The sequence below is a fragment of the Psammomys obesus genome, unplaced genomic scaffold (genome assembly GCF_907164565.1).
Source record: "Psammomys obesus unplaced genomic scaffold, mPsaObe1.curated_primary_1811, whole genome shotgun sequence".
NCBI classification, from domain to species: Eukaryota; Metazoa; Chordata; class Mammalia; order Rodentia; family Muridae; genus Psammomys; species Psammomys obesus.
The window spans coordinates 46928330-46950391 of NW_026585644.1; the positions used below are offsets into that span (position 1 = coordinate 46928330).

General features: G+C 39.9%; 1 protein-coding gene across 6 annotated transcripts in view; it reads left to right on the plus strand.

The window, feature by feature from the left end:
• Positions 1–22062, plus strand: part of Eml4 (EMAP like 4) — a 114449-nt gene that overhangs the window by 87780 nt on the left and 4607 nt on the right. For all 6 annotated transcript variants that reach the window (XR_008721482.1, XM_055618954.1, XM_055618963.1 and 3 more), the window contains 8 exons: positions 3046–3197; positions 4439–4564; positions 4646–4777; positions 5398–5465; positions 10572–10660; positions 12428–12525; positions 20639–20726; positions 21239–21337. Coding sequence is in view for 5 of the 6 variants with exons in the window: in XM_055618954.1 (XP_055474929.1) it covers positions 3046–3197; positions 4439–4564; positions 4646–4777; positions 5398–5465; positions 10572–10660; positions 12428–12525; positions 20639–20726; positions 21239–21337 (852 nt within the window). In the remaining variant the exon portion in view is untranslated. The remainder of the gene's footprint in view (positions 1–3045; positions 3198–4438; positions 4565–4645; positions 4778–5397; positions 5466–10571; positions 10661–12427; positions 12526–20638; positions 20727–21238; positions 21338–22062) is intronic.

The following is a 22062-nucleotide window of genomic DNA, read 5'->3' on the forward strand; positions in this document are numbered from 1 at the left end:
ACACACACACACACACACACACACACACACACACACACACACACACAGAAGTTTTGCAAATGTTTACCACTCCTAAATCGTTGTTAGGCTCATTTGTAGAACTAAGAAAAGCAACCATTTGGCCTGCCCACCAAGTCCCCAGCATGGGCCCTTTCCTGGTTGATAAGAATGTGACCTGAATTTCAGTGTCTCTGTGACATTTGAGTAGCAGAGACAGCCTTCGTCATGTCTTCACTTGTCAGGCAAAGGTCAACTCATTCTTTATGGAAATGTTCTGTTAGAGATGAGACAAAATCGAAGAATTTGCTGTTAAACTTAAGTATACTTGAACATGAACTAAACCTAGACATAAAAATTTTAAACTCAAAGACAATAATTTTTCTCAGCAAGTATTTTAAATAATTTGACCTAAACTGAGAAATGCAGGTCCATAGGAGAAAGATTTTCAATTGTAATGTCTTGCATAGAGTTTATGAAAGAAACTTGGAGTTTGCTTAAAATTGAAACACATGGTTTTTTGTTTTGTTTTGTTTTTTGCTTAGTTTGTATTTGGGCTTTGTGACAACATTCTGGCAAGAAAGGAAGTGGTTGGAACTGAGTTGGAGGTTTTTATGCTGATGAAGCAGTTCTGTAATTTTGCTTTCTGTTTTCTAGTATTCATCATTCTGGGAGGGTCATATATGTTTGATGAGGCTTTTGACACGTTTAGAAATAGGGAGGCTGAATTAAGAACAGGAAATCTTTATACATTCTTCATGGGAACCATGAAACTCTACACCTTCTCTTTAATGGGGTTTTTTGTTAGATAGGTCTCACTGTAGCCTTTGACTGACCTGGAGTTCATAGATATCCGCAGCTTCTGCCTCCCAAGTGCAGGGAGTAAAGCATGCACCACCACGCCTGGCTATTTTCATAATTTCTTTTCTCTTTATTTATCTCTCTCTAACTGTTTATCTATTTCTTTATTTTTGGTGTGTATGTTTCGAGGCAGGGTCTCTGTGTATCTTTGGCTGTCCTGAAACTAGCTCTGTAGATCAGGCTGGCCTTGAACTCAGAGATCACCTCCCTCTGCCTCCTGAGTGCTGTGATTAAAGGCATGCCATCATATCTGGTTAGTTTTGTAATTTCTAGTTTGTTTTTGTTTTTTTTCAAGACAGGGTTTCTCTATGTAGCCTTGGCTGTCCTGGGCTTACTTTGTAGACCAGGCTCAAACTCACACAGTTCTGCCTGCCTCTGCCTCCCCAAGTGCTGGGATTACAGGTATGCGCCACTACACCCAGCGTTTTATAATTTCTTCTATGGTGCTTTCAGACTGCACTTAACTGGTTACTTTAATCACATAGGAGGAGGAAGACCTAAGATATGTGGATGCTCATAGTGTTACTCTCTCCCTCCCTCTGTCTCTGTCACTGACCTAAAGGGATTCAACAATGATCAGAAAATTCACATTTTTCAGATGTCCTTTCTTTCCTGGGCACCTAGATACAACCAGAGCAAATAAGTTGTGTAGACAGACATCCCCTAAGCATATTGGGTTGTTCAGACATTGAGGTTTTTTTAGGTTTAGGCAGTTGATCTAAGCAGAAATCCTTGCCTTGCTCCTGCCCCATGTGCCATCCCATGACATTCCATTACATCTTTGTACCATTAGGGCACTTATTGCTTGAGAGTAATTTTTAGAGTCAGCTGTGGCTGAAAATGTTTAATGGATGCCAAAACTTTGTTCATTTAACTAATTTTACAAACTTAATGACAGCTCCAATAGAAAAATTAAAGAATAATGTACCCAGAGCCTTTTTGATGCATAGTTCCCTTGACATAAAGCATGCTCCTCAAAGAGTGCACCAATAATGTTTACTGCCATCTACAGAGTTGGAAGTTTGTCGACATCTCCCAGGAAGGATGCCTCTTCATCTCTCTGGGTCTCTCTATTCTAACTTATAGAAATAGAGTGAAATGTGTGGCTTTATATAATTAGTTTCTTGTTTGGTTGGTTTTGTTTTGTTTTGTTTTAACACAACATTTTACTACGTAGTTCAGGTTGGTCTAGAACCCACTGTTAGCCCAAGCTAGCCACAAACTCAGCAATTCTCTCTTGGGATTATGGATATCCACTATGATGCCTGACTATAACTGACTTCTTAGCATGTTTCCAAGGTTCATTGTGTTAGAGCATGTTTCATTACCTCCTCCTTGACACAGTATTCAGCTATATAGGCACACCCATGTTTTGTTTATCCATTCTTCAGTTGGTATACAATTTTAGGAAATGAATGGTTTTTAAAAAAAAATTTTTTTTTTTCATATTTCCACAAAGCATAATTTGTTGACTTCAGCCATGTTTTAACCAAGGCGCTGACTTCCACTGTAAACCTCATAACTAATTCTGTAAGGCATTATCTTCCAAAAGCTGTCTTCTTGCCTCACTGGCCTCATTTGATTGCTAGAACCCTTCTCTGAGTAAGTGTTCTGGACTCCAGATTAGAAGGCTTGGATGATGTAATTTCTTTTGTTTATCAGCAGATTAAAAGGAATAATTCAATGTTTATTAGTGATTGTTATGGACTGAGCTAGTAAAAGCTTTGGCAAAGCTCCCAGGGACACTGAGGTGGGAGACATTGAGGTTACAATAACTGCCTTTATCAGTAACTGGTATTGTATATGTGACCCTCATAATTCTGTCCTTCCTCTACAGTCGGAACGCTGCCACCACTCTAATACTGCACAGACTATCCCAGAGATGGCAGTGAGATGTGATGCCAAGACACACTTACTACCCCGTTGTCAGGCAGTTGTCATTGTGTTAGCAGCTTACTGCTTTTAAGAGTAAACATTGACTTAAATTATGAAGGGGTAGATTGTCTTCAGTCTCTCAATATGCCATGTTTCTATAACTTGCTGAGAATAGGTTTTTTATTATGAAGCTGTGAAATTTCTGCGTATATACCCTGTGGTTTTGCTAAAGCTGTTCTCCAAAAATACACTAAAGTCTAACAAGATTTGTAATAGTAATACTATTGTTTTTATTTTCCCTTACCATATTAGGTGTCTATCAGATCAACAGACAAATCAAAGCTCACGATGGCAGTGTGTTCACACTTTGTCAGATGAGAAATGGGATGCTATTAACTGGAGGTGGGAAAGACAGAAAAATAATCTTGTGGGATCATGACCTGAACCCTGAAAGAGAAATTGAGGTAAGGCTGGAACCCTAAAAATCTTAAAATAGTAAAACCTCTACTCATGTATTTTGTCCCGTTTGGAGATAGCTTTTCTGGAAAAATGATATACACTCTTACCTTTCATTCCCCTTCATTTCATAGTGTTTGCTATGGCGCAGAGTAATTGTTCCAAAATAATTTAGAGTTTGAGGGTTTTATTTATTTTGAAATGCAGGAAATTGAACTCGGGCTGATGCAGGCTAGGAAAACACTGTATGAGCAGAGGCATTTTGGAGCACCTTCATGAAGAAGAAATGCACCATTTCAGAGTCATTCTCTGGGGTCATTATAGTTATTGGTGTAAAGGTCACTGAGAGTATATCACATAGTGTGTAAGTGAAATGGGTCTCACAAGGGGGCCATGAATGGCCTTTAAAATACTTTACAATTAAGTCATCCCTTCATATCTTTAAGGAAGAGGTTGCCAGTCTCCCCAATTGATGCCAGATCTGTGGGTGCTCAAGTACCTTACCTAGAGCAGTCAAGTATTTCTATGTATTTACACTTTGAATTATCTGTATATTACTTACCGCACCTGATTCAGTGTGATTGCTATGGGAATGTTTTACTGAATTGTATAGGAACTAATGACGGGCTATGAAGGGTCTGAGTATACAGTATGGACTATTTTCACTCTATATTTGGTTTAATACTTGGATGCAGTGTCTACAGATAAAAAGGCCAACTGTGTTTTTTGATCTATTGGGATTTTTATCTTTTGGTCCTTGTAACAATCAAGAATGAATAGGGAATGAATGTATTAACCCCTGTCACAGAGAAATGAATTGTCTTAGGCTCAGTCACTTACCCAGAAGAACATGAAACAAAACCCAGACCATAATCTTCACAAGCTTCAACTGAACTGACTCCCTTTTCCCACTGTAACTCCTGGAGTCATACAGGATATAAATGTAAATTTCACTGAAGTGGGCTGCAAATGACATCACTGTAAGAAGCTTGTATAGTATGTGGGAGAGCCTATACTGCAAAGATAATTACTACAAATGAGAGAAAGAATGTTAATAATACATTAACTTCCATGTAATAAAATGTAATTGAACATTAAATTACAATATGATGAGACTGCCACATTGTTTAAGATTTAGAATCTGTCTTTATTACCCAGTAACTGCACAGCTGTGAGCACAGCAGTATTCAGGTAGTAATTACTGCACGTTACTCTGTTTATGGGAACTTCACTCATTCATTTGTTTCAGGTTCCTGATCAGTACGGCACAATTAGAGCTGTTGCAGAAGGAAAGGCAGAACAATTTTTAGTAGGTACATCACGAAACTTTATTTTACGGGGAACATTTAATGATGGCTTCCAAATAGAAGTACAGGTAAGCTGTTTGATGCCAACAATTTCTACATTATTTCTTGGTTATACCCGTTGGTTCTTAAAACAAGTTTTTCATTCCCAGGGTCATACAGATGAACTCTGGGGCCTCGCGACACATCCTTTCAAGGATTTGCTCTTGACGTGTGCTCAGGACAGGCAGGTGTGCATGTGGAACTCGGTGGAGCACAGACTGGAGTGGACCAGGCTTGTGGATGTGAGTGGATAATTTCTCCACACAAACTCTTCCCACTAGCAGCTGAAAGCATCCAAGAAAAGAGGATTAAGCATTGACTTAAATGTGTGTTTATGGTTTGGTGAAGGGGCTGAGAGTAACAGGGAAATGTTTGCTCTCAGTTACATTGTGAACCCACATTAAAGAAGAAAGATAGCCATGTAATTTTCTCTCAGTTTCAGTGGTAAAGTTACAGAGTTCATGTATTTGTGGAATATTAATTCTGGAATATTTGGGCCTTGGATTCAGTAAATACCCCAGTGCACTCTACTGTCTTCTTTGTGAGGGGCCTTGCATTTTCTCCCTACTGTATCCAGATACTACTTTTCTTAAAAGTATTTCTTAATATGTTTGGTGTTAATCTGTACTGTTTCACTGCCTGGCCACAAACCGATTATTTTGTCCCTTTGCCTGTTAGTCCAGTTGTGTTCATGTAGCATTTTTCATTGGTTTACAGTAGAGCTGACCAGATTTCATGATTATATGAAATAGTTTATTTTGAAAGAATTATTATTATTGTTATATTTTTTATTTTTTTTACGGTTCCCTTAAACCTAGGAGCTTTTATTCTCTGCCCCAGTGTCTGTCCTTTTCTTTTCTAGGAACCAGGCCACTGTGCGGACTTCCATCCAAGCGGTACAGTGGTGGCCATCGGAACACACTCGGGCAGGTAGGCCTCTAAGAGAGCTGGATGATCTGACATGGTGGGCGTCGGAGTCTCATTTGTAGCACGTGCAGTGCTCCGGCCGTGCTCATGCGGTTATCCTTTACTGAGCATGGAATGAAGTGTAAGGATAGAGGGCTTTGAACACTGAATAAATGAAGGCATCAAAACACATACTCACACGGCCCTGGTGTGTTTTGTTTTGGTTTGTTTTTATCGCTCTGATTGGTTAGCTAAGAGATGGCTCAGTAGTAAAGTGCTTGCCACCAACACTGACCATTCAGTCCCTGGAATCAAAAGAGCCAACTCCTGAAAGTTGTCCTCTGACCTCCACATACGTGCCAGGGCATGTGTGCCCCTACTCCCCACACATACATTAAATAAATGTAAAAAATAAAAATGATCTGGTTGAAAATCACTGAAATTACTCTCTAACATCTGTGTGGACATGAAGTCACTCAGTCTCAGTGATTTACTATAAAGGTAAGGTAGCAATTACCTCTTGAAGTTATGAGTATGAAACACATAATGAGATGAATATAGTAACTACATAAGTAGTGTTGGCAGTTCGTCTGTTCCATCTGCTGTAGAGTTAGAGACTACTTAGAATCCCAGGCAGATGCAGTTGTCATTGCTTGTTTTAGATAGAACTGTGTTGGGTTTCACACCTGGTTTCGTGCTTTTGATTCATGGACCTTCCATTTGTTTTTATTTTTCCTTTGGTCTGTAAACACTTAACTTTACTGTCTAGAGCTGCAAAGTTAGTACTTTAGCCATTCAGATTACAGCCACTTCACTTTCACACCTGGAGGAAAGTCACATTTAGGGCTAGGAACTAGTTTATTGTAAAACATGTCCAAATTGTACAGGAGCCAGTAATATGTTTAGGGATGTGTCTGGGTCCACGCATAGATTTCTGCATCATGTCACCAAGTAATAAGTGCATTAAATGATTAATTCAGAGTCACCAATATGCATTAGTGTTGCATTAAGGAAAGAAATCAAAACACTTCTTAGAGTTTAATTGAGAATTGAGTTTCAGTCCTCTACTTCTCTCCCTGGTGTCTTCCTTCTCTGTAGCTTTTAGGTTTTGGCCTAGCTATAAGCAGTCTCTTGTATGAGTCTTGAGTCTGTACACCTGTGCCTGTCTGATGTCTGTCTTGTCTCGTCTCTAGCAGGGTTTTTGCTCTGTATGTACTGAACAGCAAAGAAAAAACATCACTGGAGGAGGAATGAAACCTTAGTGGCACACATTTATTGTATACTTTCATTTGCATTTTATTTGCTGTTCTCAGCAAATGATTATCAAAATACACATACAGACAAACACATACTGTTCTGGGTGAGGGCCATGGAAAATGTAAAGGCTGTGCACTGGCCTAGGTTGATTATGTGGGAAATTCAAGGCAAGTTACATTGTTCGTTTTGTTTTGTCTTAAGATTTACTTAATTATGTGTACAGTGTTCTGCCTGCATGTACAACTGCACACCAGAAGAGGGCACCAGATCTCGTAGATGGTTGGGAGCCACCCTGTGGTTTATGGAATTGAGGTCCTCTCAGGACCTCTGGAAGAGCAACCAGTGCTCTTTACCTCTGAACCATCTCTCCAGCCCACATTGCTTTTTTTTTTTTTTTTTTTAAGGCACGTTAATCAGGCTGAATACACATTAGGATAGTAGGATCAAGTCTTAAGTGATCTAGGGTTATATTATTAACTCAGCTGTGAGGTCCAACAAAAATTCTAGTCAGTTTTATAATACTGTATTTCCATATATGAGCACAAGAGCAAATAAATTCTCAACGATAAAATAGTCATTTTTAAAAGAGTGGATGGTGTGTGTGGTGTCTGGGACTTGAACCCAGGCCCTTGTATGCTGGACAAGTGCACTATACATGTCCAAAGAATGTATTTATCATTTTTAAGGGGAAAAATTGAGTGCATAGCCATAAGTAGGCATAATTACCACTGTTCAGTTTTATTAAGATATAATCTAACATAAAGTTCACCTGATTATATGATCTAATAATTATAGTACAATCATAGAATGGTGTGATATAATTTCAGACCATTTTCATTAACCCAAAAAGAAATTCTTTACCCAGTAATGGCAGTTTCTCCACACTGCCTATTGCCGTTTTCAGCTGTAGGCAGCTGATCAATCTTTTCCTATAGGTTTGCCTGTTCTGGACATTTCATGTAAATGGAGTCACACAGGCATGCCTATGACTGGCTTCTTTCATGTAATGTAATGTTTTCGAGGTTTATCACTTCAGTTATAGGACTTTATACTTTTTATGGCCAGATCGTATTTCAATGTGTGGATATACTACCTTAGATAACAAATTGGCGTTTGGCTTTGCACTTTTGACGGTGGAATAATCCTGCTACAAACATTAGTGTACAAGGTTTGGTGTGGGAGTATGCTTTCAGTTGTCTTGTGTGTCTATGTAGTAGACTCACCAGGTCATATAATTCTGTCTGATTTTTAGACCAACTTTTGTACATCAACTGTACCATTCACAGTTCAACCAGCAGTCTATACGGGCTCCAGTTTCTCCCCATGTTTACAGCATCTTCTTACCTGTTTTCTTTATGGTCACCCAAGTGAGTGTGAAATAGCTTATTGGCGTGTTTACATTTGCGTTAGCTACTTATTTATCATTCTAAGCAAAATGTAGATTTAAGTTCTGTTTTCACTTGTGAATTACTGAGTGGTAAGAAGTTTTTTTATCGGATAAAGATTAGTGTACTTGGGCTTTTCTTCTTTTTGGCTTTACATTTTTCTAATTATAAAAGTAACATTTCTTTTAATTTTTATTTTCATGCATGTGTCTGTCTGTCTCTGCGTGTGTTCCGTGTGTGTGATCATCATGGAGGCCAGATAAAAGTGTCAGGTACCCTGTAGCTGTGTAACAGGTGAATGAGCTACCCAGCATTGGCACTAGGAACCAAACTTGGGTCTTCTAGAAAAGTAGCATGTACCCTTTACCACTTCATTGTCTCTCAAACCCCAACATTCCTGTTTGTTTGTTTTATCCAAAGGATTTTTTTTTTTTTTAAGCAAGACTATAGGACGCACTTTATTCAAAGATACTATCTTGAACACCTAGTTTTCTAAAGGAAAAGAGAACATTTATTTAGGGGCATCAAGGTAGTTCTAGCTCTGAAGTGTGTGTGTATATATGTGTGTGTGTACGTGCGTGCACTGTCACTAAAATATAAAATTATATACCAGGCATGGTGGCACTGTGGTCCTAGAATTTGAAGGGTGAAGGTAAGAGGATCAGGAGTTCAGGGTCAGCCTTGGCCATATAGCAAGTTCAAAGCTATCCTGGGTTATATGAGATGTCACACACAAGTCATCATGAGGAAGGATGGTGCTACTTGTTGGTACTTGGTTCACAAGTCAGCTTAGTCTATAACAGAAGATTCCCATCCCTGATGGCCATTACATTTAGAAAAGTTTATTTGGTCCTTTAGGCCACACGGAGCCTCATGGTGATGGCATATTACTCCCAAATAGAAGCTTTGTTCTAACATACATACTCTAGAGTGAGAAGTGATTAAGTACAATGTGAAAATGATTAAGGACAGAGATTCCAGCCACGAAGGTGACTTCTGAAAGAATGCAGTCCATGCAGTGACAGGTGAGAGCTCCCAGCATTGCTGCACATCTGCAGGGAAATCATACAAAATCATAACCACCTCACTGACTTCCTATGAAAAATGATCTGCCAGGGAGGGGACTCAGTAGGTAATGCTCTTGATGCTGAAGGAGTTATGCATGAGTGGAGTTAGTCGTGACATCCAGCCTCTCAGCCCAGCACTCAGGAGGTGGAAACAAGCTAGCTAGCTAGGATTGCTGAATCTACAAGCTGCTGGGTCCAGCGAGAGACCCTGTCTCAGTGAATACCCCGTATATCAGCTTATGGGTTCCACACACAGGAAAAATTGAAAAATTAAAATAAAAAATAAAAACCTCATTCCCAAAATAGAATTAATCTGCTGTGTATTTAAGGAAACAGAAAATACATAAAGTTTATCTTTAATTTTTAAGTAACTGTTTATCTATAACCAGTGTAAGTTTCTACACATGAAAAAATAGTCTGGGCTTTGCTGCTTGCTAAGGTTGCTTCCAAAGAGATAAAAGCTGTATGTAGTTTTCCTAGGAAAATTAAAATGACTTAGAGATAGTCTTAATATTAGGGGTTTGCCAATTTTTAAAATTATTAATTTTAAATATATAAGGATATAATAAAGTATAAAGAACTTGAAGCCTGATATTCCTGTAGCTCTGTAGTCTTAGTTTTGATACCATTTTTGTTCCCTTTTTGAAAAATTAGTTCTCAGTGCTTACAGTGGTAGCCTGAAGATTGATGAATAACAGTTAAAAACAAACCTGCAGTCTGTGGGCACTCTCAGTTGCACCAACGTATGTCAGTAAACATGGACCATATGGCTTCCGTGTGCCAGCTTCCTACTGATTGGCCTTTAACCTCAAGTGTCTGTGGAGGCTGTCAGATGAGAGTTTATGAGTTAAATTAGCTGTGGAGAAATTTCAGCCTCTCTCAAAATAACTGAAATTCATTCATGAATGTGTCCGTGTTCCTGCCTACCTCCCTCGCTTTGCAACTGTTATTTCTCCTAACTTCTCTTAGTGTTCCCTTCATGCTGCGTCCTCCATCATCCTTAAAGGTTCTTCTATGGCTGCTGCCTTATTTCTTCTGTGCATTTTGTTGACTGGCCATCCGTGGGATTACCTTATAGTCACTCTTTTTTCCATTGCCTCATTTGCTCCTTTGTCTTTAGTAAAAATCTTGAAAAACCTGACCCTGTCATCTTATTTTTCTGTCTAAACAATGCTTAGCAGAGGTACAGTTGACATTCATTGAATTCCTAAGAAATGAAACTGCAACTAGGTCCATGTCTATCTTGCAACATTCTTTTGAAAAATAAATTGAACGTTGATTAGAAGAAAGATACATGGTTGTAGTTAAAATATTAATGTTGACAGTTTTAAAATTAAAAGTGTAGAAAAAGTCAACTACTTTTTCCTGTAAATGTTAATGCCCAAGGTGGTTTTTCTTTTCTGTTTTCTCTTTCATAACAGGTGGTTTGTTCTAGATGCAGAAACAAGAGATTTAGTGTCAATCCACACGGATGGGAACGAGCAGCTCTCTGTGATGCGCTACTCAGTCGGTGGGCAGACTTCCTCTCCCATTTGATAGGCGCTACACTCGCTGAAGCCACATGCTTACTTGTTGATGAAGTTTACTCCTCTGTTTTCAAGAGTTGGAGAGCCGCCTGAACGGCAGGCCAAATTTACTACTGAAAACTAAGAAATCTGCAAAAATTAAACAGCATCAAGCATGTGTAAATTTACAATGAACTGTGACAACTGCACTTGCAGTTAGAGACTATAAAGTGCAATCAAATCATACTACATACAGTAGAATTTTTGTATACCAAGCTGAATATTGCATCTAATTGGCAACCTTTTCTTTGTATATAAAGGGTATAAGCAGTAGAGAATGGAGTTCAGTGGTAGAACATTTGCCCATCACATACTCCTTAGCTTCAGTTCTTGGCATTGCCGAAAAATTGTAGAAGAAATAGGCAGAATACACACTAGTATCCAAAGCACACACTTCTTTATGCTTGAGTTACATAACCATAATTGTTGGTTATTAGATAAAATACATAGTAATCCATTATAAGAATTTCATATAACTTCATTCAGGTTTGAGTAGACCTTTGTATACTTTATTCAAAATGTTAAGTTTCCATAATATTCCACTTATTTGTTTTGTTGTTATTTATGTGGTTTGATGTGTATCATTATTTTCTAGAGTTAGTTTGACTTTTTTGAGGCATTGTCTTTCCCAAACTGGCCCAAAACTCACAATTCTCCTGCCTCAACTGTGGAAGAACTGAGATTATAGGCGTGCACCACCACACCTGGAATTTTTTGTATTTGAGCATTTCGGGTTGGTTCGTTTTGTTTTTGTAATGCTAGGGGTTGAAACTAGGCCTCCATGCACATGGAAGACAAACACTTCATCACTGACCTACAACTTCAGCCCTGCAAGTATACTCTAATAGCTGTTGAATTAAGGCTAAAAATAAAAATTTGGTAGCTTCTTTATTTCAAATTCTTCTGCACAGAATATTTTCCTCTGAATAAAGAAAAAGAAATGTATGTATACTAAGATGCAAGACCTAGAAAGAGTTAGTTTGATTTCTGTGGTTGTTTAGGTGCTTGTTTTTTTACACATATTTGTGTGTGCACGTGTAGAGGACGGCTTTTGTTGGATGGTTCTATCCTTCTACCTCATGGTTCCTAGGAGGGAATGCCAGTCATCGGGGTTGGCAGCGTGAACTTTTCACTTTTGACCCATCTTGCCTGCCACAAAAAAAAAGACATTTTGAAACAGCAGTATTTTCTGTTTTGTTTGTATTAATTTGTCTTTAATGCTAGAATAACAACCACTACAAAATGTAGCATTTAAAAAATCAAAAGATCAGTGTACTCTCACCAGTTGTTATATGCTTGGCATAGGGGTAGATACAATCAAAGATACTACAGAACTGGAGAATGTAGTGTATTTCCCTCCTAAGAAAACCCACCTGTAATTGGTGAGATCAGATGTGCTTGCCAGCTATGGAGCTGAACGAGCTTAGCTTACCATGTGAACCTTACTCACTTCCAACAGTCAACGCAGGGAGATTTCTCTGAGATCAGCCTATAGCTGCTAAGGGGACACAGCTAGAGACTTTCTCCAAGGAGGGACTCTTTGCTGGACTAGGGCTACCATTTGATTTCAGGGGGTGTTAATTGGTAAGCTTTGTTTATAAAATGCCAAATAATAATTAAATTGATGAATTTTAGCATTTTTAGTATATTATTTAATATAAGGTAACAATACATACATTTTCCAATCAGCACTTTTTTCTGTTTAATTCTAGATGGTACTCTCCTCGCTGTAGGATCTCATGACAACTTTATTTACCTCTACGCAGTCTCAGAAAATGGAAGGAAATATAGTAGATACGGAAAGTGCACTGTAAGTAGCAAAGTCAAATGACCTGAGTTACACAGTGATTGAGAAATTGTATTGTTACGAGAAGAATTAAATGTTCACATTGATAGCTGTTTTTTTTTTTTTTGTTTTTTTTTTTTCGGCTAGCTGCTTACATGAGTCCCTTGCCTCAATCCCCAGGACCTCATAAACTGGATATGGTGGCACACAACTGTGATCCCAACTCTTTGCATATGGAGGCAGGAGCATCAGTATTCAGGGTCGTCCCCAGATATATAAGTTTGAGACCAGCCTAGGCTACATGAGACCCTATCTGAAAAGGGGTGGGAGACCTGGAAAGATGCTCAGTGCTAAGGAGTGCTGCTCTTGCAGAGGGTCTGATTTTGGTTGCCAGCACTCACATTGAGCTGTTCTCAACCACCTGTAACACCCTCTGTAGACTGCACATACCCACACACATACATATAATTAAATCTTTTTTAGAAAGAAAATTGTTACTATGTAACTGAAGAGCACAGTTGCCTGTGTGTGTTGGAAAGATACCTATCTCCCTTACATTTGAGCACAGCTTTTGTCTCCCTCTAACTAGTATTAAGGCAGTTTGCTTAACATTTGGTACACAGTCTCTGTGTAACCCTCGCTGTCCTTGAACTTACTGTGTAGACCAGGCTGGCCTCACACTCACAACAGCCTGCCTGCCTCTCTCTCGGGAGTGCTGGGATTAAAGGTGAGTATCATCACAGTTAGTTATGGGAAACTTAATCTCAGTGTACCATATCTTTGTCTAGCCTAATACCCCACAATATCCTATGTCACCAGTCTGCCCCTAAAGTAAGATAACTTGAGAGATGTCTGCATTTAAGACAGTTAACAGAAACCTATTCCCATAAACTAGAGGTCATCTTTATAAGATGAAGATTAAATTCTGTGTATCATCAACAGACTCATGCTGACTTTTTGGTAGGAGCTGCTCAAACCAGTGAAATGGCTTCAGCCACCAGGAGCCTTTGGAAGATGTGTTCCTTTGTTCTCAGGAAGTACAGTTGCCAGGCTTGATGGCACATCTATAACCCCAGCATTCAAGAGTCAGACTTGAAAGCAAGGGTCACTACAAGTTGGGAATTCACAGACAAGAGCCAAAAAGGAAACAAACATACTACCAACAATAAGTATAGCTGAAGGGGCACTGTAGCTCACTGGGAGAGCACTAGCAAGCGAGTCTGAGGCCCTAGGTTCAGTCCCACACGGGATAAGAAGAGTAGGTAATGGAGCCGTGGTAGGGACAGACAAGCTGCATCAGACCCTGACATGGTCTTTAGTCACCTGTACAAGACTGTGGCCTTGAGCAGGTTACTCTGACCTTTTGTTTTGGTCTTCTCACTTACAAAGTCAGGGTAATAGTAGTTTCTACTTCACAGAATTAGAAGAAGCTAATTCAGGGCAGAGGACATGGCTCAGTAAAGCAAGTGTTTACTGTGCAAGCAGGAGGACTGAGTTTGAATTGCCAGCACACCCATAAACGCTGCCTGTAACTCAGCACTGTGGGGTAGAGACTGCACAGTCACTTGGATGCCCTGACTTACAGTCTAGTTCCAGCTTAAATGACAGACCCTGTCTCAAGGGACAAGGCAGACAGGTATCCTCGAAGTGTTCTCGGGCCTGCAGGCACACATACACAACACCACACACAAAAGAAAGAAAAAAGTGAATGTACATAAAGAACTGAAGCTGTTGCTTGGCTTTATACTCAATAAATGTGCATATTTTCAAACAAAATGAAGTAATTTACCTTGTACGTTAGGAAATTATTCAAAATTATCAAATGACATGATGAATTCGTATGGTGGCACAAATCCTTTGATAGTTTTGATAAAATAGTTCACTTGTGTGCCAAGGTTTCTCTGTGTAGCCTTGACTGTCCTGGACTCACTTTGTAGGCCAAGCTGGCCTTGAACTCACAGCACTCTACCTGCCTCCTGGGTACTGGGATTAAAAATGTACACCACCATGCCTGTCTAGCTGATTGAATATTCTTTATTCAAAATGCTTGGGACCAGAAGTGTTTCAGATATCAGTTGCTTGTTTGCTTGTTTTTTCTTTTGGCTTTGGGGATATTTGTGTATTCATAGTAAGAGCACTTAAGCCCAGACTGAAGTAAAAACCCTAATTCAGTTTGTTATGCACATAGGCTAGTGGCAACTCTACAGTGTGTAACTTTGTACACGTGTGTGTTGACCCGCCTATCATAGGGGATTATAATGTTTTAGATTTTGAGGCATTTTAGATATTTACATTAGGAGTTTTCAGTTTGGCTAATCTTGGTGGCACAGACCTGTATTCTTAGCATTCTGGAGGCAGAGGCAGGAACTTTGTTCATAAGTTTGAGACCAGCCAAGTCTACATGATGACATTGTCTCAAAAGAAAACAAAAATGTTGAGCTTCTATAAGCAAAAACTTAACTGTTTGAGAAGATAGCTTTTTTTTTTTTTTTTTTTTTTTTATTGCTGCTCTGTATGTTTTGTAACATATACACTCAAACCAGTCCATTTATAAACTGGTTTACAAGCAATCTGAGTTATTTATGGAACTCAACAACAACAACAAAAATTTTTGTTTCCATTAAGAAAAATTACAAACCATTATTAACATCTTTTAAGTAATTTATCAACTTAATGTCTGCAGTATGGAATAATATCTAAAAATAAATAAATAAAATGAGATATTCCACTGAGGGTAGGAGATAGCTCATGTGGGACAGAGTTAACCTTGCACACTTGAGGACCTCAGTTGGAGCATGGGCTGGGTTGTAATCCCAGCACAGGGGAAGCAGAGAATGGCAGAGCACTGGAATTCACTGCCAGCCAGCCTAGCCTATCTGGTGCGTTCCAGACCAGTGAGGACGTGTGAGGTTGTTTCCTGGTCTCCATGTATATGTATGCACATACGTGAACACGTGCATGCACACATACAAATGAAAAAAGAAAAAATACTTCACCATGAAGAATTTTTTTAAAAGTTCACTAAAGTTTACTCTAGGAGGCTGCAAATTGTTTTATTACTATATATAGGATTTGTGTGAGAGAGTGCATATGCCACAGTGCACATGGCTTCCAGTACTGGAACATAGGTCGCATGGCAAGCACCTTTATACCCACTGAGCTATCGGTGTTTTCTCTGTTGGTTGTTTTGAGGCAGGATCTTACTGTGTGACCCAGGCTGGCCTCAGCCTCCTGTGAACTGGGATTACAACTGTGCACCGCTGTGCAGAGATGAGATCAGAATCGCTGTCTGGCTGGCTGCAGTGGTGGGCACTTGCTTATTGCAGATGAGGAAGCTCACAGTAACCGACATAACTTGGTTGTCTTGCCATCATGGCAGGTCTAGAACATAGTTTCCTGTGTTATTAGAAACACTGCAGTCTCAAGAGTGGTCATAATGTACTCATGTTTATCCTTATCTTTTTACACAAATTCTAAATTTAGACAGTTCCGGTTTAGTCCCTCTTCTAGGTTCTTCAGTTATCTCTGAAGGATGAGAATATTGACATTTAGACTTGAAAACTGTGACATGAAAGTATTGAAGAGAGCATTAGCTGTTCAGCTTCATTTCGTTTATTTTAACCAAGTGAAAAACTTTACCAAAGGTTCATTTATCACAGTCCCTTGTTCTGACCACACTAACCCAATTCACTTACTCGCCCTGCAAGTGCTTGAATGAGCTGGTCTCCAGCTGTGAGAAGGTGTACTGGGTCAGACCTTAGAAGCTGAGATATGGGAAATCCTCTTTCCCATATGGCTTATTTTCTCACATTTTTAACCCTTCCCACACAATGTTTGTCATTCCAGAAACAAAATATGAGTGTTCTTAAACTAGAAGCCATTAAACAGAATACCTTTTCACTTTTCAAAACATTTTTAGTGTTATTTAATTCATTGTATTGTAGACCATTGGGTGTCCATTGGTTTTGTGTCTAAACTTCCTAGAAATCTCAAAGAAAATAAACCATAAACTAACTCAGATTTCAATAGAGGGATGTGCTTTGATAGTACTCTAGCAGATTATTCACAGTACTCTCCTGGCTTTAAAAATTAGTGATATTGCCAGGCACTGGTGGCACACACCTTTAGTGCCAACACTTGGGAAGCAGAGGCAAGTAGGTCTGAGTTTGAGGCCAACCTGGTATACAGAGTTCCAGGACAGCCAGGACTACACAGAGAAACCCTGTCTTGAAAAAGCAAACAAAAACTGAAGTAGCGATAAGGCCTCCTCTTAAAGAGGCCATCTTACTGGGATTGAGAACAGTGGCAGAAAGCTGGCCTAGTGTGTGCCAGGCCCTGGGTTTGCTCCAGCACCTCCCTCCCACACAGTAGTCTTCTTCCTCCCACTGCATCTCCTTCGTGTGCTCTCTCCATACCTAGTGTCATTTTATGCACCGCACAAACTTCAGCCACCACGTGGCATCACATACTTCTAAGCAGAAAGGATACAAAAAACAAACAAAGTCAGTCCCCACCAAGTCCACCTATCACCCGGAGCTGCATGGAAACTTGGGAAAGACCATGTTTTAGCTGGGTATCTGGTCAAGTGATGTTGAATAGGCACTGCTGGTGTATACTGCAATGTGCTAGGCTTGATTAAACTAGCAGAATTTTCTTTCTTTTTTCTGTCTGGCCGTCCTGGAGCTCAGAGATCCTCCTGCCTCGGCCTCGGCCTCTGCCTCCCAAGTGCTGAGATTAAAGGCGTGTGTATCACCAGCCCTGGCTTCTTTTTAGGGGAGAGGGGCAAAAGCTATTTCTTAAATAGAGTAAGAGGAAATAGCAACAAAAACTACATGAGAAGGGTCATGGTGATACATGCCTGTCATCCCAGATACTTTAGAGGCTGCGGCAGGAGAATGCTCAGATGAAGACTAGCCCAAGTAACTTAGTGAGAATGTTGCCAGAAGTAAAGTTAGTCAGGCATTGTGGCACAAGCCTGTAATCCCAGCACGTGGGAGAAGGAGCTCTGTGAGTTCAAGGCTAGCCTGGTCTACAAAGTGAGTCCAGAACAGCCAAGGCTTCCTAAAGAAAACCTGTCAGACTAAAAAGTTTGGGAAGACTCTAGGCTTAATCTCTGCGAGGGGGGGGGGGGGGGGGGACACGACTTCTAATGTTGAGAAGAAACAGCAAGCAGAGGAAGCTGTGTGAGACCCCAAGATGACACAGACTAAGAGCCCAGGGACGCATGGTCTTTGTCTAGAGAAAAATCACCGTGGGCCACTTTGTTCCCTGCAAACTCTTCTCTAAATGGGATGCAGCTGTAATTTTTCCTCATGATTTTATGGGCTTGAGAAAAGCTCTGACATTCATCTGAAACTGTCCACATTCTGCAGAATTATCATAGTTGGTTGGAAAGAGACAGACTAGAGTCCAGAAACAGACCCACATCTCACTAAATAATAAGAAGAACTTTTCAAATAGTAGAAAAAGAATTAACAAATCTTGGCCCTCATTAATCAAGTATGGCATTTACTGGCCAAACTTTCTGTTCATAATGGGTTTTTCCCCCTATCTTTTTGTTTCTGTTTTTTTGGGTTTTTTTGTTTTGTTTTGTTTTTTTGTTTTGTTTTTTTTTTTTTGAGGCAGGTTTTCTCTATATAGTCTACTCACTTTGTAGACCAGGCTGGCCTCGAACTCACAGATATCCACCTGCCTCAGCCTCACAGAGTTCTGGGATTATAGGCATGCGCCACCACACATGCGCCATTCAACACAGATCACTGTCCTGGGAACACCAGCTACAACTTGGCTACTTAGAAACCACAGGTGATTATGACCACCAGAATAACAGAACATTTTTGTTACTGTAGACATTTCCATAGGATGAATCCACTAGAGATGGCCACTCAGGGAAAAGTTAAGCCACACAATCTAGGTTTTGAAATGTTTTCGTTATATCCCTTGATAATTAACTCCTTAGGTAACTTTAAATCAGCTGCAAATCACTGATATTTAAGAGTCAGTATTCCGTACAACGCCATACCTGAATGTTCATGGTTTTTCTCAGGGTACTGTTCATCTTCTTTGTGATTAGCATTGTGGTTACACCATCTGGTTACCAAATGGCAGGAATGGAAGTACCAGCTTGGAATACTGTTTTAAAATTTCTTTTCAAGGTGTTAAGTGATTCTGTGCCATTATGCTTGTCCCTTGAGGTGAAGCATGACGCTTTTCCCATTCTGTGTGTGCACAAGTTAAGAATCCTCCATGAAGTGCTTTGACTCAGAAGCACTTGGTTTTGGATTTGGGGATATCTGCATAGATATCACCCACTTGAGCTTCAAATCCTTAGCCTTTTGAATCTTGTCAGCATTCAGGTGTCAAGCTTTCAGAATAGGGATGCTCATCCCATTCTGTCTCTGAGACCATAAGTAGGGAGGGAAAGGACACTGTTGTAGCACCTGGGTGTGTGTATGCATTTTACCCCTGTGCTTGTTGTTGACATTGCTACCAATCATTCTGTTTTTCTGTGTGAGTCAAAACTTCCCTCAGATAAGTCTTTGAGGGCAATTTGCATTGATTGGCCTTCGGAACACATTCTGTGTCCACTGTTACGACTTAAGTATCATGTAGATGCATAGTGCTTTTCATGCTCTTCTAGAGGTGCAGCTAACGTGCAAAGAACATGTACATCAGGATAAATTAAACTCTTAGAAGAGTGTGCATTGCCGTGAGTAATCCACGTAATCTCCAGACAGTGGGGCTAGACACCACTCATCTATACATAGTATGTTAGCCTGTCTGTGTGAACATTCAGAAATACAATCTGACTTTAAACAGTGGTCTCTTGTTGGTAATGTTCTCAACTGCAAGTGATTCCCCAAGCTGTGTTCCAACATAACCTACAGTCTCTATTATTCAGAATGTTCTTGAACTCCCGCAGTTTAATTCACTTAAACATACATATATTGATCTGCAGTGCTCTGAGGGAGGTCATGGGTCCAGGAGGAGTTTGGGACATAATTTAATTAGGCTTCGGGAGGAGAGTGGAATAATTAAGAAGATTATGAATCATTAAAAAACTGCATCTGAGCCAGGTGTGGTGGCACATTGCCTTTAATCCCAGCACTCGAGGGGCGGAAGTGGGTGGATCTCTGTGAGTTCCAGGACAGCCAAGGCTACACAGAGAAACTCTGTGTCAAAAAACCAAACAAAAAGAAAAGCCTGCATCTGAGACACATTGACTTTATTAACCTAAAACAATGTAAGCAAGGAGCTTTTAATTCCACAAGTACAAAATTTGGCTATATGAAACAAGTAGAGTTTGTGTCTGTCAGCTTCAATAAGTCATAAGGCCTGCATGACTTATCTGAAATGGTTTATTGGGATTCATTAATGCTTACATGTAAAGCTAAAAGGCATTTTGTAGTTTTGTTGTTGTTTTAGTAGTTTTTGTTGTTGTTTTAATTTCCAGTGTTCATAAATGCCAAGCAGCAAAATATTACCATTTTCCTATTTAAGGAAAATCTTGCAAAGTCAGATGATTAACTTGGGTCCAGCTGTTCTGCAGGAATGCAGTGTTGGGTCACTTTCCCCTACCCAGAACATTCTTCAGAGACAGGAATTTTCCTAGGAAAGTTCCATTTTGACTATTTATGTACAGCCCAGGAAAACTTCTGTGTACATAATCTGTGACAGAAACGCCATTATCAAGACTGGTGTCCCTCTAATAGGGACATAGGATGAGTGAGTTAAAGGCAGGCCTGGGAGTGCAGCGTCCTCTCTGAGATGGGAGTTTAAAGAGTCCTTGGAATTCCTAGCAGGGGTAGGGGTAGTAGGTGCTTGTTTCTGGTGTGGGGAGAGAAGCCAGCAGGTGTCACCCAGGTTCTAAGCAGTTGGTAGTATTCCTATAGGGTGCAGCCCCTTGAGCACCACAGTCCTGCCCAAACTGTTCTGTCACTCATTCTTGTCCTGCATCCAAAGCTTCTAACAGTACAGGGTAAAAGGAACTAAGGAACCTGCTGTGGGTCCTTTTGGTCCCACAGGCCACGATGCTCTCATCCCTTAGGATTCCTGGCACGTAGGTATTAAACACTGTTAGTAAAGTATTACATTGTCATTCAAAATTCTAAATGCTTTCTTTATTAATCTTTCTTAGGGACATTCTAGCTACATCACACACCTTGACTGGTCCCCAGACAATAAGCATATAATGTCTAACTCGGGTGACTACGAGATATTGTACTGTAAGTATGAACAATCATATGTTGGGCGCAGATGTGTTTGTCAAGTACTGCTACACAGGCTACATAGAATATGAACTGTGAGGAGTGCATGCTGGCCTCCAGCTTAACAGCATCTGTACTCGGGCTACATAATGAGTCTCACATGTGGATCCCTTCTCCAAGAAAGCAGTGTATTAGTTTAGTAGTGTAGAACTGAGCAGATGTTGCCATGAGAAATCTTTCTGTGAAACTGATACAGCTCTGAATGATTTCATTTAACAGCTTTTCCTGGAGGCAGGGAGAATGTTATGGGTGAGCCTTTATGCTTTCAGAGGAAGATTGAACTTCCATGGGAAACACTTTGTAATTCTGCAAGTTCCTGTTAAACACTTTCTTTTCCTTTTTAAATATATCTTAAATGTTTTTTGAGTGTATGGATTATAAATACAAGTAAATGTGACTAGTTTGAATTAAGATGCACTATCAAATATATTTGTACTATGATTATACTTCGTGTTTCTGAATTTCTAAAGGGGACATTGAGAATGGCTGCAAGCTAATCAGGAACCGATCCGGTTGTAAGGACATCGATTGGACGACGTACACCTGTGTGCTAGGCTTCCAAGTCTTTGGTAAGAATGCTGCAGCTAATGTGAAGACTGTGTGGAACCCTCTTCTACACCGTGTTTACCAGGCAAATGGATAAAGGAAAGATATTAGCCAGGCTTGGTGGCACACTCCTTTAACCTCAGCGTTTGGAAGGCAGACAGGTAGGAGTATCTCGTGAGAGTTTGAGGCCAGCCAAGACTACATAGTAAGGCCCTTAATTTCAGATTCAGAAAAATTAAATGTACTGAATGAACCAATATGAGACTTGTTCTTTGCAGAACCCTAAACTTCTGCTCTCAAAGGAAAGAAGTTGACACAAAAGGGTAAACACTTCCAATATGTCCCACATGGGGATTGAAGCTTTCAAATTAGTAAGTGGGTTTTTCTATACCCACAGTCATAAAACTTTTTGTGCTTTGATCTTGCAACATTTTCCTCCCTCTCAAAGAAACCTTTTATCATTAGTCACTATTCCTCGCTCCCTCTACCCCAGTGGCTTTTGAGGAACTACAACTGTGTGTCCCATACATCCCACTGGTCATGTTTAGGAGAGTTACAGCTTCTTAGTGCCCTTGCTTGCTTTTTTTTTTAGTGGTTATTCAGTCATTCTAGTGCCTTTTTAAAAATATTAAGGTATTTTTAGCATATATTATTTGAAGACAAAATTTGGGAACTAGCCGGTTGTAGTGGCACCACCAGTAGGATTTGCTAAAGGAGACAGGCAGGAGGATCACAAGTTCAAGGCCAG